The sequence below is a fragment of the Coregonus lavaretus genome (assembly GCF_964263955.1).
Source record: "Coregonus lavaretus genome assembly, contig: HAP1_SCAFFOLD_355, whole genome shotgun sequence".
NCBI lineage: Eukaryota > Metazoa > Chordata > Actinopteri > Salmoniformes > Salmonidae > Coregonus > Coregonus lavaretus.
Window position 1 is genome coordinate 454,612 of NW_028156546.1, and position 16,184 is coordinate 470,795.

A 16,184-nucleotide genomic window follows, 5' to 3' on the forward strand; every position below is an offset into this window, starting at 1 on the left:
ATTTTTTATGAATTTATTTGCAAATTATGGTAGAAAATAAGTATTTGGTCACCTACAAAGAAGCAAGATTTCTGGCTCTCACAGACCTGTAACTTCTTCTTTAAGAGGCTCCTCTGTCCTCCACTCGTTACCTGTATTAATGGCATCTGTTTGAACTTGTTATCAGTATAAAAGACACCTGTCCACAACCTCAAACAGTCACACTCCAAACTCCACTATGGCCAAGACCAAAGAGCTGACAAAGGACACCAGAAACAAAATTGTAGACCTGCACCAGGCTGGGAAGACTGAATCTGCAATAGGTAAGCAGCTTGGTTTGAAGAAATCAACTGTGGGAGCAATTATTAGGAAATGGAAGACATACAAGACCACTGATAATCTCCCTCGATCTGGGGCTCCACGCAAGATCTCACCCTGTAGGGTCAAAATGATCACAAGAACGGTGAGCAAAAATCCCAGAACCACACGGGGGGACCTAGTGAATGACCTGCAGAGAGCTGGGACCAAAGTAACAAAGCCTACCATCAGTAACACACTACGCCGCCAGGGACTCAAATCCTGCAGTGCAAGACGTGTCCGCCTGCTTAAGCCAGTAAATGTCCAGGCCTGTCTGAAGTTTGCTAGAGTGCATTTGGATGATCCAGAAGAGGATTGGGAGAATGTCATATGGTCAGATGAAACCAAAATAGAACTTTTTGGTAAAAACTCAACTCGTCGTGTTTGGAGGACAAAGAATGCTGAGTTGCATCCAAAGAACACCATACCTACTGTGAAGTATGGGGGTGGAAACATCATGCTTTGGGGCTGTTTTTCTGCAAAGGGACCAGGACGACTGATCCGTGTAAAGGAACGAATGAATGGGGCCATGTATCGTGAGATTTTGAGTGAAAACCTCCTTCCATCAGCAAGGGCATTGAAGATGAAACGTGGCTGGGTCTTTCAGCATGACAATGATCCCAAACACACCGCCCGGGCAATGAAGGAGTGGCTTCGTAAGAAGCATTTCAAGGTCCTGGAGTGGCCTAGCCAGTCTCCTGATCTCAACCCCATAGAAAATCTTTGGAGGGAGTTGAAAGTCTGTGTTGCCCAGCGACAGCCCCAAAACATCACTGCTCTAGAGGAGATCTGCATGGAGGAATGGGCCAAAATACCAGCTACAGTGTGTGAAAACCTTGTGAAGACTTACAGAAAACGTTTGACCTGTGTCATTGCCAACAAAGGGTATATAACAAAGTATTGAGAAACTTTTGTTATTGACCAAATACTTATTTTCCACCATAATTTGCAAATAAATTCATTAAAAATCCTACAATGTGATTTTCTGGATTTTTTTTTCTCATTTTGTCTGTCATAGTTGACGTGTACCTATGATGAAAATTACAGGCCTCTCTCATCTTTTTAAGTGGGAGAACTTGCACAATTGGTGGCTGACTAAATACTTTTTTTCCCCACTGTACATGGATATTTACACAGATACAATATATAAAATAGACAAGATGGGATAAAACAGATGATCTTGTATTTTATTAACAAAACATAGGACGGCACCTAGCATTTCTATTCCTGTCTGTCAGACTGTCACAGTCTGTTCCTCTCTCATTGTCAGACTAAGTGAATGGCCTCCATGGAAGTCATGGATGTCCATGAACTTCTGATCCCCTAGCTAGCATTATGTTACGGAGAGAGAGAGAGAGAGACCCCCCACATCTCCCGTGCTGTGAATGAGGAGCTCTCTGCAACCTTCCTCACTGTATCCTTCCTCTTATTAACCGGGCTGAGGCCACCGCACCAGGCTCCTGACAGATGCATCCTGCAGCAGCTGCATGCTCCTTCCTGTCTCTGTCTGTCTCTTTCTCTGTCTCTCTCTCTTTCTCTGTCTCTCTCTCTCTCTCTCTGTCTCTTTCTCTCTCTGTCTCTCTCTCTGTCTCTCTCTCTTTGTCTCTGTCTTTCTCTCTCCATTTCTCTGTCTCTCTCTGTCTTTCTCTGTCTCTTTCTCTGTGTCTGTCTGTCTGTCTGTCTGTCTGTCTGTCTGTCTGTCTCTCTGCTGCATTTATTTTGTCAGCATGAAGGAGCTTCTCTAGCAAAGTTGGGACACTGGCGGAATTTAAATTAACTGGTCCCCTCCTTTGAAAGGACCACTGCTGGCTGTCGGGTGGGAGGGAGGGAGGGAGGGAGGGTAGAGGGGAGCGAGCTCTGGTGGAAGGGAGGGAGGGCTGGTGTTGAGGGAGGACGGATGTTGAGTGAGGGAAGCCCTCCACAGTTCTCCTTTTCTATGGTCTGAGAGTGTTTCACTGTTCCATGGCCTTCAGACCATGTTGGCATGGCATGCTGGCTGGTTGGTTGGCACTGATGTTTAAATGGCAGTACTTCTGAATGCGGTCTGGCATGACTGTAATTAGTGCCCTGTCTGTATTCTACATTAGCGTTTCTTTAGCTTTAGGTGGGACATCAGTGAAGGCTGCTGGGGGCCACTGATTCAGAAGTAGATTTTTAGTGGGGAAAATCCGGTTAACTTCTGGAGAAAATATCATTCAGCATCAAAATAATAACATAATAAATCATTTAGCTAGAAAGCCATAAACGGCTACTGCATGGCAGGTCTCTCTCTCTCTCTCTCTCTCTCTCTCTCTCTCTCTCTCTCTCTCTCTCTCTCTCTCTCTCTCTCTCTCTCTCTCTCTCTCTCTCTCTCTCTCTCTCTCTCTCTCTCTCTCTCTCTCTCTCTTATTTATATATAAATCATCAATCATCTTTCTCAGGAAATGTCAATGAAAGGAGACTCAAGGGATTTAATGAAACCATTTCAGAATGCCGTTGCTTACACAGTCACATTCATTCACATGGTCGTAATCGAATTGAGAATCATGTAAGAATGCTTGCTTTATCACTGCAGTGTTTTATTGCCTTTAATGTAATGGCTTATACCCTGGTTTATTCCCTGGCCTATACCCTGGCCCCTGGTATATACCCTGGCCTGTACAGGACAATAGCATGATTGTGTTGGACACAGGAGATCTGATGATCAGATTCCCTTAAAGTCACAGTGGTTACACAGTTTGCTTGATATCCTATGTGCAACCATTGCCAAAGTGTGTGTGTGTGTGTGTTTGTTTCTCTGAGGAGACCATCTCATTTAAAAACCAGTTGATGTAATGGATTTTAAAAACATACAAATAGTCCTACAGAGTATCTCAACTAGCCGACAGAGTATCTCAACTAGCCTACAGAGTATCTCAACTAGCCTACAGAGTATCTCAACTAGCCTACAGAGTATCTCAACTAGCCTACAGAGTATCTCAACTAGCCTACAGAGTATCTCAACTAGCCTACAGAGAATCTCAACTAGCCTACAGAGAATCTCAACTAGCCTACAGAGAATCTCAACTAGCCTACAGAGAATCTCAACTAGCCTACAGAGAATCTCAACTAGCCTACAGAGTATCTCAACTAGCCTACAGAGTATCTCAACTAGCCTACAGAGTATCTCAACTAGCCTACAGAGAATCTCAACTAGCCTACAGAGTATCTCAACTAGCCTACAGAGAATCTCAACTAGCCTACAGAGTATCTCAACTAGCCTACAGAGTATCTCAACTAGCCTACAGAGAATCTCAACTAGCCTACAGAGTATCTGAACTAGCCTACAGAGAATCTCAACTAGCCTACAGAGAATCTCAACTAGCCTACAGAGTATCTCAACTAGCCTACAGAGTATCTCAACTAGCCTACAGAGTATCTCAACTAGCCTACAGAGTATCTCAACTAGCCTACAGAGTATCTCAACTAGCCTACAGAGTATCTGAATGTTCTGTAGTGGAGTCGAGGGAATGAGTGTTTTAATGATACTGCTGAATACAGTATATTGACCTCTGGTTACTGGACGGTCAACTCATAAAAGGGAATGTTTTTCTTATGTCCAACTCTGTTATAGTAAAGTATGGGCAAATATTAACGCTGTATATATGGTTGATTGTAATTTGTGGACATTGAGATGAAGTGGTTAGTATAGACATGATGACAGAGGGTTCAGAGGATACGTCCCAAATGGCACCCTATTTCTTATATAGTGCACTACTTTGGACCAGGGCCCATATGGCTTTAGTCAAAAGTAGTGTACTAAGGATTAGGGTGCCATTTGGGATGCTGCCAGAGTCTGCTCCTGGCTCTGTGTTTCCTGTCTGCTGTGACCTGAGTTACTGCCTGCCTGCCTGCCTGCCTGCCTGCCTGCCTGCCTGTCTGTCTGCCTGCCTGTCTGCCTGTCTGCCTGTCTGCCTGTCTGCCTGTCTGCCTGTCTGCCTGCCTGCCTGCCTGCCTGCCTGCCTCTGTCCCCGCTGCCATGTGATAGCCACAACCTCCGCTCTGTCCCCAATGGGACCCTATTCCCTTCATAGTGCAATGGCCACCCCTCCGGCCCCACTACAGCCATCTGGCAGCCAGATGTACTGGCCCCCAAGGGAACAGACAGGCAGGACAGCATGACGTTCACTCACTCCTCCCTACACAAAGAGGACAGCATGAAGTTCACTCACTCCTCCCTACACAAAGAGGACAGCATGACGTTCACTCACTCCTCCCTACACAAAGAGGACAGCATGAAGTTCACTCACTCCTCCCTACACAAAGAGGACAGCATGAAGTTCACTCACTCCTCCCTACACAAAGAGGACAGCATGAAGTTCACTCACTCCTCCCTACACAAAGAGGACAGCATGAAGTTCACTCACTCCTCCCTACACAAAGAGGACAGCATGACGTTCACTCACTCCTCCCTACACAAAGAGGACAGCATGAAGTTCACTCACTCCTCCCTACACAAAGAGGACAGCATGAAGTTCACTCACTCCTCCCTACACAAAGAGGACAGCATGAAGTTCACTCACTCCTCCCTACACAAAGAGGACAGCATGACGTTCACTCACTCCTCCCTACACAAAGAGGACAGCATGAAGTTCACTCACTCCTCCCTACACAAAGAGGACAGCATGAAGTTCACTCACTCCTCCCTACACAAAGAGGACAGCATGAAGTTCACTCACTCCTCCCTACACAAAGAGGACAGCATGAAGTTCACTCACTCCTCCCTACACAAAGAGGACAGCATGAAGTAGAGAGAAGACCCTACGTTGTTAGACTGGGGCAATAAGCACACACTAGCTGCTACCAGAGGGAAGACCCTACGTTGTTAGACTGGGGCAATAAGCACACACTAGCTGCTACCAGAGAGAAGACCCTACGTTGTTAGACTGGGGCAATAAGCACACACTAGCTGCTACTAGAGAGAAGACCCTACGTTGTTAGACTGGGGCAATAAGCACACACTAGCTGCTACCAGAGAGAAGACCCTACGTTGTTAGACTGGGGCAATAAGCACACACTAGCTGCTACCAGAGAGAAGACCCTACGTTGTTAGACTGGGGCAATAAGCACACACTAGCTGCTACCAGAGAGAAGACCCTACGTTGTTAGACTGGGGCAATAAGCAGACACTAGCTGCTACCAGAGAGAAGACCCTACGTTGTTAGACTGGGGCAATAAGCACACACTAGCTGCTACCAGAGGTAAGACCCTACGTTGTTAGACTGGGGCAATAAGCACACACTAGCTGCTACCAGAGGGAAGACCCTACGTTGTTAGACTGGGGCAATAAGCACACACTAGCTGCTACCAGAGAGAAGACCCTACGTTGTTAGACTGGGGCAATAAGCACACACTAGCTGCTACCAGAGGTAAGACCCTACGTTGTTAGACTGGGGCAATAAGCACACACTAGCTGCTACCAGAGAGAAGACCCTACGTTGTTAGACTGGGGCAATAAGCACACACTAGCTGCTACCAGAGAGAAGACCCTACGTTGTTAGACTGGGGCAATAAGCACACACTAGCTGCTACCAGAGAGAAGACCCTACGTTGTTAGACTGGGGCAATAAGCAGACACTAGCTGCTACCAGAGAGAAGACCCTACGTTGTTAGACTGGGGCAATAAGCACACACTAGCTGCTACCAGAGGTAAGACCCTACGTTGTTAGACTGGGGCAATAAGCACACACTAGCTGCTACCAGAGGGAAGACCCTACGTTGTTAGACTGGGGCAATAAGCACACACTAGCTGCTACCAGAGGTAAGTAAGGGGGCATTCAAGTGTCAGACTGTGGAAGCTCTGATGGGTGGAAGGAGCTTGAGACCCAGAGGGAAGGAATGTTTGGGGATGTGATGCCAAGTTCACAATTTGGAACATGGCGGAAAACAAGCGGCACAGTCACAGCAGAGGAGGGCATGGAGTCTGACCTGCATGGAGTCTCTGACCAGCGTGGAGTCTCAGACCAGCGTGGAGTCTCTGACCAGCGTGGAGTCTCTGACCAGCGTGGAGTCTCTGACCAGCGTGGAGTCTCTGACCAGCGTGGAGTCTCTGACCAGCGTGGAGTCTCTGACCAGCGTGGAGTCTCTGACCAGCGTGGAGTCTCTGACCAGCGTGGAGTCTCTGACCAGCGTGGAGTCTCTGACCAGCGTGGAGTCTCTGACCAGCGTGGAGTCTCTGACCAGCGTGGAGTCTCTGACCAGCGTGGAGTCTCTGACCAGCGTGGAGTCTCAGACCAGCGTGGAGTCTCTGACCAGCGTGGAGTCTGACCTGCATGGAGTCTCTGACCAGCGTGGAGTCTCTGACCAGCGTGGAGTCTCTGACCAGCGTGGAGTCTCTGACCAGCGTGGAGTCTCTGACCAGCGTGGAGTCTCAGACCAGCGTGGAGTCTGACCTGCATGGAGTCTCTGACCAGCGTGGAGTCTCTGACCAGCGTGGAGTCTCTGACCAGCGTGGAGTCTCTGACCAGCGTGGAGTCTCTGACCAGCGTGGAGTCTCTGACCAGCGTGGAGTCTCTGACCGGCGTGGAGTCTCTGACCAGCGTTCCCCTACTAAGACTGATTAGGAGACTAGTGGAGTGTTGTTGGGACGGTCAGATAGTCAACATGAGTCAAGGAATGATTTAGTCATATTGTTACTAAGGCAACTGTTTGGAACATTCTGTGTGCGTCCCAAATGGCACCCTATTCAGTTTATATGAAAGGGCTCTGGTCAAGATGAGTCACTCTAAAGGGAATTTGGTACCTTTTTAGGACGTAACCTCCGTTTCATATCATCTCTATGTTAAAGCTGGACCAAAGGCTACTGTGATGTGGTATATTACTCAATGTGTTTTCTTCTTACTCAAAAATACTTTACACAAAGTACTTGAGTAATATTTGGATAGAAAAGGTTTGCTGTGCTTTCAGTTGTTTAGTTGAAGGAGGACAAAGAAAGACTGCTATTCACACAACCACCTGCGATACTGATGAGCATATTCAATGACTAGTTGTTCAGTAGAATAGATTTACATTTACATTTTAGCAGACACTCTTATCCAGAGCCACTTACAGTTAGTGAGTGCAACCATTATTATTATTATTATTATTTTTTTTTCATACTGGCCCCCCGTGGGAAACGAACCCACAACCCTGCCGGCCATTCCCTCCCCTACCCTGGACGACGCTGGGCCAATTGTGCGTCACCCCATGGGTCTCCCGGTCACGGCCGGCTATGACAGAGCCTGGATTCGAACCAGGATCTCTAGTGGCACAGCTAGCACTGCGATGCAGTGCCTTAGACCACTGCGCCACTCGGGAGATACTGATGATCATATTCAATGACTAGTTGTTCAGTAGTAAAGATACTGATGATCATATTCAATGACTAGTTGTTCAGTATTATAGATACTGATGATCATATTCAATGACTAGTTGTTCAGTAGTAAAGATACTGATGACTAGGACAGCTAGGACATCTGGTTTATTGACAGAAGAAGCGGAAATCTTGACAGTCCTCTGTACCTAGTTGTTTGAAATAGTTATGAAGTGGCCATCTGTTGTCAAGTTTGGACTGAGAATCCTTCTACCAAAGTAAGACTAGTCTCTCAGTGCTAGGCTGACCTGCCCCCTCTCTCTCATCTGACCTTCTCGCTCTGTCTGTCTGTCTGTCTGTCTGTCTGTCAGAACAGTGACACAGGAGCGACTTCCTCTCTGAATTGGACTGTAGGGCTACCTCTCTGAACTGGACTGTAGGGCTACCTCTCTGAACTGGACTGTAGGGCTACCTCTCTGAACTGGACTGTAGGGCTACCTCTGAACTGGACTGGAGGGCTACCTCTCTGAACTGGACTGGAGGGCTACCTCTCTGAACTGGACTGTAGGGCTACCTCTCTGAACTGGACTGTAGGGCTACCTCTCTGAACTGGACTGTAGGGCTACCTCTCTGAACTGGACTGGAGGGCTACCTCTCTGAACTGGACTGGAGGGCTACCTCTCTGAACTGGACTGGAGGGCTACCTCTCTGAACTGGACTGGAGGGCTACCTCTCTGAACCGGACTGGAGGGCTACCTCTCTGAACCGGACTGGAGGGCTACCTCTCTGAACCGGACTGGAGGGCTACCTCTCTGAAGTGGACTGGAGGGCTACCTCTCTGAACTGGACTGGAGGGCTACCTCTCTGAACTGGACTGGAGGGCTACCTCTCTGAAGTGGACTGGAGGGCTACCTCTCTGAACTGGACTGGAGGGCTACCTCTCTGAACTGGACTGGAGGGCTACCTCTCTGAACCGGACTGGAGGGCTACCTCTCTGAACCGGACTGGAGGGCTACCTCTCTGAACCGGACTGGAGGGCTACCTCTCTGAAGTGGACTGGAGGGCTACCTCTCTGAAGTGGACTGGAGGGCTACCTCTCTGAAGTGGACTGGAGGGCTACCTCTCTGAAGTGGACTGCAGGGCTACCTCTCTGAACTGGACTGGAGGGCTACCTCTCTGAACCGGACTGGAGGGCTACCTCTCTGAAGTGGACTGGAGGGCTACCTCTCTGAAGTGGACTGTAGGGCTACGTCTCTGAACTGGACTGTAGGGCTACCTCTCTGAACTGGACTGTAGGGCTACCTCTCTGAACTGGACTGGAGGGCTACCTCTCTGAACCGGACTGGAGGGCTACCTCTCTGAAGTGGACTGGAGGGCTACCTCTCTGAAGTGGACTGGAGGGCTACCTCTCTGAAGTGGACTGGAGGGCTACCTCTCTGAAGTGGACTGGAGGGCTACCTCTCTGAAGTGGACTGGCTGGAGGGCTACCTCTCTGAAGTGGACTGGCTGGAGGGCTACCTCTCTGAAGTGGACTGGCTGGAGGGCTACCTCTCTGAACTGGACTGGAGGGCTACCTCTCTGAACTGGACTGTAGGGCTACCTCTCTGAACTGGACCGGAGGGCCACCTCTCTGAACTGGACCGGAGGGCTACCTCTCTGAACTGGACTGGAGGGCTACCTCTCTGAACTGGACTGGCTGGAGGGCAGGGTAGATACCTTTCCTTTGGTGTGTGAATTCCATGTTGTCTGCTTATGGAATGGATTCCTTGTATATTTTCCTAGCAAGTTTGATCTGAAAAGGACATATATTTCCGAAGTCTCTTTCTAGATGCACAAGGGTGGAAGTGGAATGGATTGTGTGTTTGTGTGTGTGTGTGTGTGTGTGTGACTGACTGTGTGTGTGTCCTTGTGTCTGTCTCTGTGTCTGCATGTCTCTCTGTGTGTGTGTTTAGGGGGATGGAGGGGCTGCCGTTGGTCTCAGGCCAGCTGTGGAGTAGTGAGGATCGGGGTTGGGGTTGGCTCCTGCTGGCTGGTCTGAGTGGAGCAGAGTGGCGGGGAGGCTCATCTTTTGTTTATCTGTAGAGCTTCACTGCAAAGCCATGTGGCTTTGTCTCAAATGGCACCATATTCCCTATATGGTGCACTACTTTTGACCTGAGCTCATTGCGCTCTGGTCAAAAGTAGTGCACTAGGGAATAGGGTACCATTTCAGATGCAAAGCCCTGGGTTTATTCAGAGAGGTGCTGCAGATGGATGCCTGCTCAGATTGTTGTGCAGGCTGCAGCAGAGGGGCTATAATTAACATTTAAATACATCCAACCTCAGGGTTGATGTAACCCTTTAGCCTGCTTCTAGGAGAGGAGTCTTGAAAATCGAACATTACGGTTCAGAATGTTGTGTTACAGATCTAGTAGAACCGTGGTTTACAGCTTGGTATTTTCTGAGGAAGCTGGTGGAAGTACTGTAGAAATATCATCAAGAAAGCAATGAGAAAAATTCTCACGTTGTTATAATTCACTCTTCATACATTTCCTCTTTTCAATCAGTTGGTTACAATTTGAATGTGGTAGTGTTTGAATGTGGTAGTGTTTGAATGTGGTAGTGTTTGAATGTGGTAGTGTTTGAATCGACACAGATTTGTGAAACACCAATAGTGTGCATGCAAGTGTGTCTCAGAGGGAGTGTGAGTGTGAGTCCTCACTCCTGTTCCTCTGTTTGACTTCCTGTGTCTGAGTCCCAAGTCCTCTCCTCTGTTCCTCTGTTTGACTTCCTGTGTCTGAGTCCAAGTCCTCTCCTCTGTTCCTCTGTTTGACTTCCTGTATCTGAGTCCCAAGTCCTCTCCTCTGTTCCTCTGTTTGACTTCCTGTATCTGAGTCCCAAGTCCTCTCCTCTGTTCCTCTGTTTGACTTCCTGTGTCTGAGTCCAAGTCCTCTCCTCTGTTCCTCTGTTTGACTTCCTGTATCTGAGTCCCAAGTCCTCTCCTCTGTTCCTCTGTTTGACTTCCTGTATCTGAGTCCCAAGTCCTCTCCTCTGTTCCTCTGTTTGACTTCCTGTATCTGAGTCCCAAGTCCTCTCCTCTGTTCCTCTGTTTGACTTCCTGTATCTGAGTCCCAAGTCCTCTCCTCTGTTCCTCTGTTTGACTTCCTGTGTCTTGAGTCTAAGTCCTCTCCTCTGTTCCCTTGTCGTTCCCAGCTGCTTGTGGAGTATGGGTACAACTGCCAGCGCTGCGCCACAACCCGTCTCTGTGTCAGGCTCCATATCCTCTGTAGCAGCACCCCATCATCCTCCTCCGCTTGAGAGTATCCATGGCAACGGGATGGCGAACAGCAGGCAGTCTCTCAACACGAGCTCTTCCCAGATGGTGAACATCCACGGCAGCAAGGCCAAGTCCATCATCACTAACAAGGTCGCACCCGTCGTCATCACGTAAGGACGAACCAAGGGATGTTAGGATGTTCATCCCTGTGGCTTTGATCACTAAGGGGTGAATGGATGGGGATGTTGGGTGAAGTGTGTGTGTGTGTGTGTGTGTGTGTGTGTGTGTGTGTGTGTGTGTGTGTGTGTGTGTGTGTGCTGTTATCTAATTGTTCCGTCTTGGATTCAAAAGATAGGGTTATTTATCTTATCTGACAAATGCGATGTTCGGTCGGTCTCCAGCGGGAACCTTAGGACCCCAAAGAGGGATTGAATGCTTTGTTGCACCATGTTGAAGATGACGGCTACATTATCTTCTGTGTTATAGATATAATTGCAGACAGGAATTTCAGATCCACGATGACCTCCTCAGGACAAACTACAAAGTGGGCCGGATATCAGACTCAATGCCCGAACACTACTTGGTTCAGGTAGGAACAAAACACACCACAGCGCTTCCCCCAACCATCCAAAACACACCACAGCGCTTCCCCCAACCATCAGCATTGTTTTGTTCAGCATTTACATTGAGATACTTAAGAAGAGAGGAGGCCTGGACCCAAACCCTCTCTCTCCAAGCCCTACCCCTTTGTTACTTCACATTGATGTGTCCAAGAGGACATTGGAACGCGTTGTTTTTATGATCATGCGTGGCCGTTGAGTGGAGCATTGTCACCTCTCCCATTGGTCCTTTTGATCCTCCTATCACCTGTCACAGAGCTGTTCAGGCATGCAGAGCCCCTTATTGTTACCGAGGAGTTAGTTTACTCACATAGATCACCTTGTATGAATGTGTTATGAAGTCCTGGTAGATATGTAGGGAGCCTTAAAGTGTTCCCTATACTGACTCTACTGTAACCCCCAACGACAACTGTTGATGTAAAAAGGAGCTTTTATAAAGCCACGTATTTCATTGGTTGATTGACTGTACTGTATGTCTGTAGGGTGAGTTCTTCCTGGTCCAGGACGTGTACAGCAAGGCTGATGTCCTGAACACTACAGGCAGCTACGGAGCGCCAAACTACCGCCAGGTGAAAGGAAGCTACCCGCTCTACGGCATGGGCCAGCCCAGCCTGAATGGCTTCAAACAGGTCCTCCAAAGGTTACAGAGTCAAGGGCATGAGGTTAGTGCACTGCCCTCAGGGTGATATTTGTTTACTTGGTGCGTCCCAAATGGAACCCTATTTCCTTCATAGTGCACTACTTTTGACCAGGATCCATAGGGCTCTCTCTCTCTGTCGCTCTCTCTCTTCTCTGTCTGTCTCTGTCTGTCTCTGTCTGTCTCTGTCTGTCTGTCTCTGTGTGTCTCTGTCGGTTTCTGTGTCTGTCTGTGTCTGTCTGTCTGTATCAGTGTCTGTCTGTCTGTCTGTCTGTCTGTCTGTCTGTCTGTCTGTCTGTCTGTCTGTGTATCAGTGTCTGTCTGTGTATCAGTGTCTGTCTGTCTCTGTATCAGTGTCTGTCTGTGTCTGTCTGTCTGTCTGTCTCTGTATCTGTGTCTGTCTGTCTGTCTGTGTATCAGTGTCTGTCTGTGTCTGTCTGTCTGTCTCTGTATCAGTGTCTGTCTGTGTCTGTCTGTCTGTCTGTGTATCAGTGTCTGTCTGTGTCTGTCTGTCTGTCTGTGTATCAGTGTCTGTCTGTGTCTGTCTGTCTGTCTCTGTATCAGTGTCTGTCTGTGTCTGTCTGTCTGTCTGTGTCTTCTCTTCAGCCTGCTGTCTTTCTAACTGTGTTGTTCTTTCTAACTGTGTTGTGGATAAATATTTGAGGGGTCAGGCACTCTGTCCATGCTGTGGGACAGACGGACGCACTGTGCCACTAAGCAAACCCAACCCAGGCAGGCTGTGTCGCAAATGGCACCCTATTCCCTATGTAGTCTACTGTTTTTGACCAGGGCCCATAGGGCACTGTATAGGGAATAGGGTGCCATTTGGGGGACACATCCTCAGTCATGTTGAATGATGGAAAATAATGAATATCTATCAGGGTTGTGAGTCCAGTATGGAAACTCACTGTAATTGAAATGAAATTGACTTAATTATATAGCAGCGAGCGCATGATAAATTCCTGACGGTCAAATGACAACGGAATGTTTCCAATTGGGTTTGGAACAAAGCTTTACAGATTCTAGAACCAAATAACTGGCCTGTGGAATTATTATTGTTCCTGGCACCGTATTCAAAAAGCATCTCAGTTAGAGGATCAGGTTCCCCTTGTCTTTATGATCTTATTAATTACTGACTCTTTTTTAATGTAGGCCATGATTTCTCTCCTCTCCTCTCCTCTCCTCTCCTCTCCTCTCCTCTCCTCTCCTCTCCTCTCCTCTCCTCTCCTCTCCTCTCCTCTCCTCTCCTCTCCTCTCTCTTCCCAGGAGGTGATGTTCTTCTGTGTGCGAGAGGAGCCGGTGGTGTTCCTGCACCTGGAGGAGAACTTTGTTCCGTACACCCCCCGGAGGAAGGAGAACCTCCATGAGAATCTCCATGGCCTGGACAAGGAGGAGACGGTGGAGACCCTGGAGCTCACCATCAGGAAGGAGGTGACCTGGCTTCCTCAAACTAATAAACGCATAAACCTCCTCTTTATATACTGGCCTCCTCATAGTAATAAACCCATAAACCTCCTCTTTATATACTGGCCTCCTCATACTAATAAACCCATAAACCTCCTCTTTATATACTGGCCTCCTCATACTAATAAACCCATAAACCTCCTCTTTATATACTGGCCTCCTCATACTAATAAACCCATAAACCTCCTCTTTATATACTGGCCTCCTCATAGTAATAAACCCATAAACCTCCTCTTTATATACTGGCCTCCTCATACTAATAAACCCATAAACCTCCTCTTTATATACTGGCCTCCTCATAGTAATAAACCCATAAACCTCCTCTTTATATATTGGCCTCCTCATAGTAATAAACCCATAAACCTCCTCTTTATATACTGGCCTCCTCATACTAATAAACCCATAAACCTCCTCTTTATATACTGGCCTCCTCATAGTAATAAACCCATAAACCTCCTCTTTATATATTGGCCTCCTCATAGTAATAAACCCATAAACCTCCTCTTTATATACTGGCCTCCTCATAGTAATAAACCTCTTTATATACTGGCCTCCTCATTCTAATAAACTCATAGTCCCTCTTGATCCAGCATTAAACAGCTTGTCTACACTATAGATAGTCCCTCTTGATCCAGCATTAAACAGCTTGTCTACACTACAGATAGTGTTCCCAGTAAGTCCCTGGGGGCTACTATATGTATTAGTAGTAGTAGTAGTAGTTTATTTAATTTGACATGTAGGCCTGAACAGGAAAACAAACAGACATCATGTCTCTAGCTTCAGAGGGTGCCTGCACATGTTGAAGGCATCTACCGGTATTTTGATGGTGGTCTAGTTGGGTGGTGGTCTAGTTGAATGGTGGTCTAGTTGGATGGTGGTCTAGTTGGGTGGTGGTCTAGTTGGATGGTGGTCTAGTTGGATGGTGGTCTAGTTGGGTGGTGGTCTAGTTGGGTGGTGGCCTAGTTGGGTGGTGGTCTAGTTGGGTGGTGGTCTAGTTGGGTGGTGGTCTAGTTGGGTGGTGGTCTAGTTGGGTGGTGGTCTAGTTGGATGGTGGTCTAGTTGGGTGGTGGTCTAGTTGGGTGGTGGTCTAGTTGGGTGGTGGCCTAGTTGGGTGGTGGTCTAGTTGGGTGGTGGTCTAGTTGGGTGGTGGTCTAGTTGGGTGGTGGTCTAGTTGGATGCTAGTTGAGTTGGATGGCAAGGACAGGGTTGGTAATGGTAATGGTAATGGTTGTGGTGCTAGATTTGTCCTCGGACGTTGTTCTCAGTCCTCAGCTCTCGGTAGCCTCTGAACGACCCCTCCAGTAGGGCCGTGTAGCACCCACTTGGGTGATGTTTCTTCTGCTGCCGATACGGTCGCTACAAGCTCCCCACACATCAGTCCAGAGTACTAGTCATCCTCATTACGAGAAAGCCCTCTGCCATCTCAGCAGTGCATTTCTCTTACGCTTTGGGTGGTGAAACGTCAAGCTGTCTCGAGAATGCATCTTTTAAATACAGTCAGCTGACTAGCTAGCAATGCGACCCAAACAAATCGAGAGACCATAATTTCTGCAATTCCGATGCTCAAGACAAGTAGATATATTGGATCAAAATTATATTAGTTATAAAAAGAAAGAAAAAATCTTTACAATGAACAAAAAAACTGCTAAAATCAGCTGTTTCATAACATCAGTAATAATAGTCTTGTGCTCTGTCTTTGGTTTCTCTAGCTCCACGACTTTGCCAAAATGAATGATAACATGTTCTACGTGTATAACGATATCGAGCACTTCAAGGGCGAGCCCCAGAAGATGACCATCACCTGTGAGGAGGACATCCATGTGACAGAGGAGGTCTATAAGAGACCGCTGTTCACCATGCCACTCTACAGGTTCATAGTTACTACTTCTTTTACACTCCTTATTTTTTTACTATTTTATTGAGTGTGATAGTTTATTTTTTATTATCGACACAATGCAGCATGGAACAAAGGACACAGCACAACACTTGAGACATGAACAAGAGGGATATGTTGACTGAAGGGAAACAGAGAGACATGAACAAGAGGGATAGGTTGACTGAAGGGGAAACAGAGAGACATGAACAAGAGGGATAGGTTGACTGACGGGGAAACAGAGAGACATGAACAAGAGGGATAGGTTGACTGAAGGGGAAACAGAGAGACATGAACAAGAGGGATAGGTTGACTGAAGGGGAAACAGAGAGACAGTGTAGAAGAGTGGTGGTAATGTGATTCAATCCCACACAGGCAGACGAAATCAGTTGTCGGTTGTTAACAATGACTGCAAGAACAACCTACAGGCACACTGTACAGGTTTACAGCTTGTTGTACACTACTGCTTGAGTGCTCTCTCTCTCTCTCTCTCTTCTCTCTGTCTCTCTGTCTCTCTCTCTCTCTCTCTCTCTCTCTTCTCTCTCTCTCTCTTGCTCTCTCTCTCTCTCTCTCTCTCTCTTGCTCTCTCTCTCTCTCTCTCTCTCTCTCTCTCTTGCTCTCTCTCTTGCTCTCTCTCTCTCTCTCTCTCTCTCTCTCTCTTCTCTCTCTCTCTCTCTCTCTCTCTCTCT

General features: G+C 47.6%; 1 protein-coding gene across 1 annotated transcript in view; it reads left to right on the forward strand.

Annotated features, from left to right (window-relative positions):
* LOC311126235 (paladin-like) overlaps positions 1–16,184 on the forward strand; it is a gene marked incomplete at its 3' end in the record, with an annotated part of 38,786 nt that overhangs the window by 7,709 nt on the left and 14,893 nt on the right. The window contains exons 2-6 of the mRNA XM_084200247.1: positions 10,838–11,071; positions 11,388–11,490; positions 12,004–12,183; positions 13,425–13,589; positions 15,332–15,492. Of these exons, the coding sequence (XP_084056373.1) occupies positions 10,851–11,071; positions 11,388–11,490; positions 12,004–12,183; positions 13,425–13,589; positions 15,332–15,492 (830 nt within the window). The remainder of the gene's footprint in view (positions 1–10,837; positions 11,072–11,387; positions 11,491–12,003; positions 12,184–13,424; positions 13,590–15,331; positions 15,493–16,184) is intronic.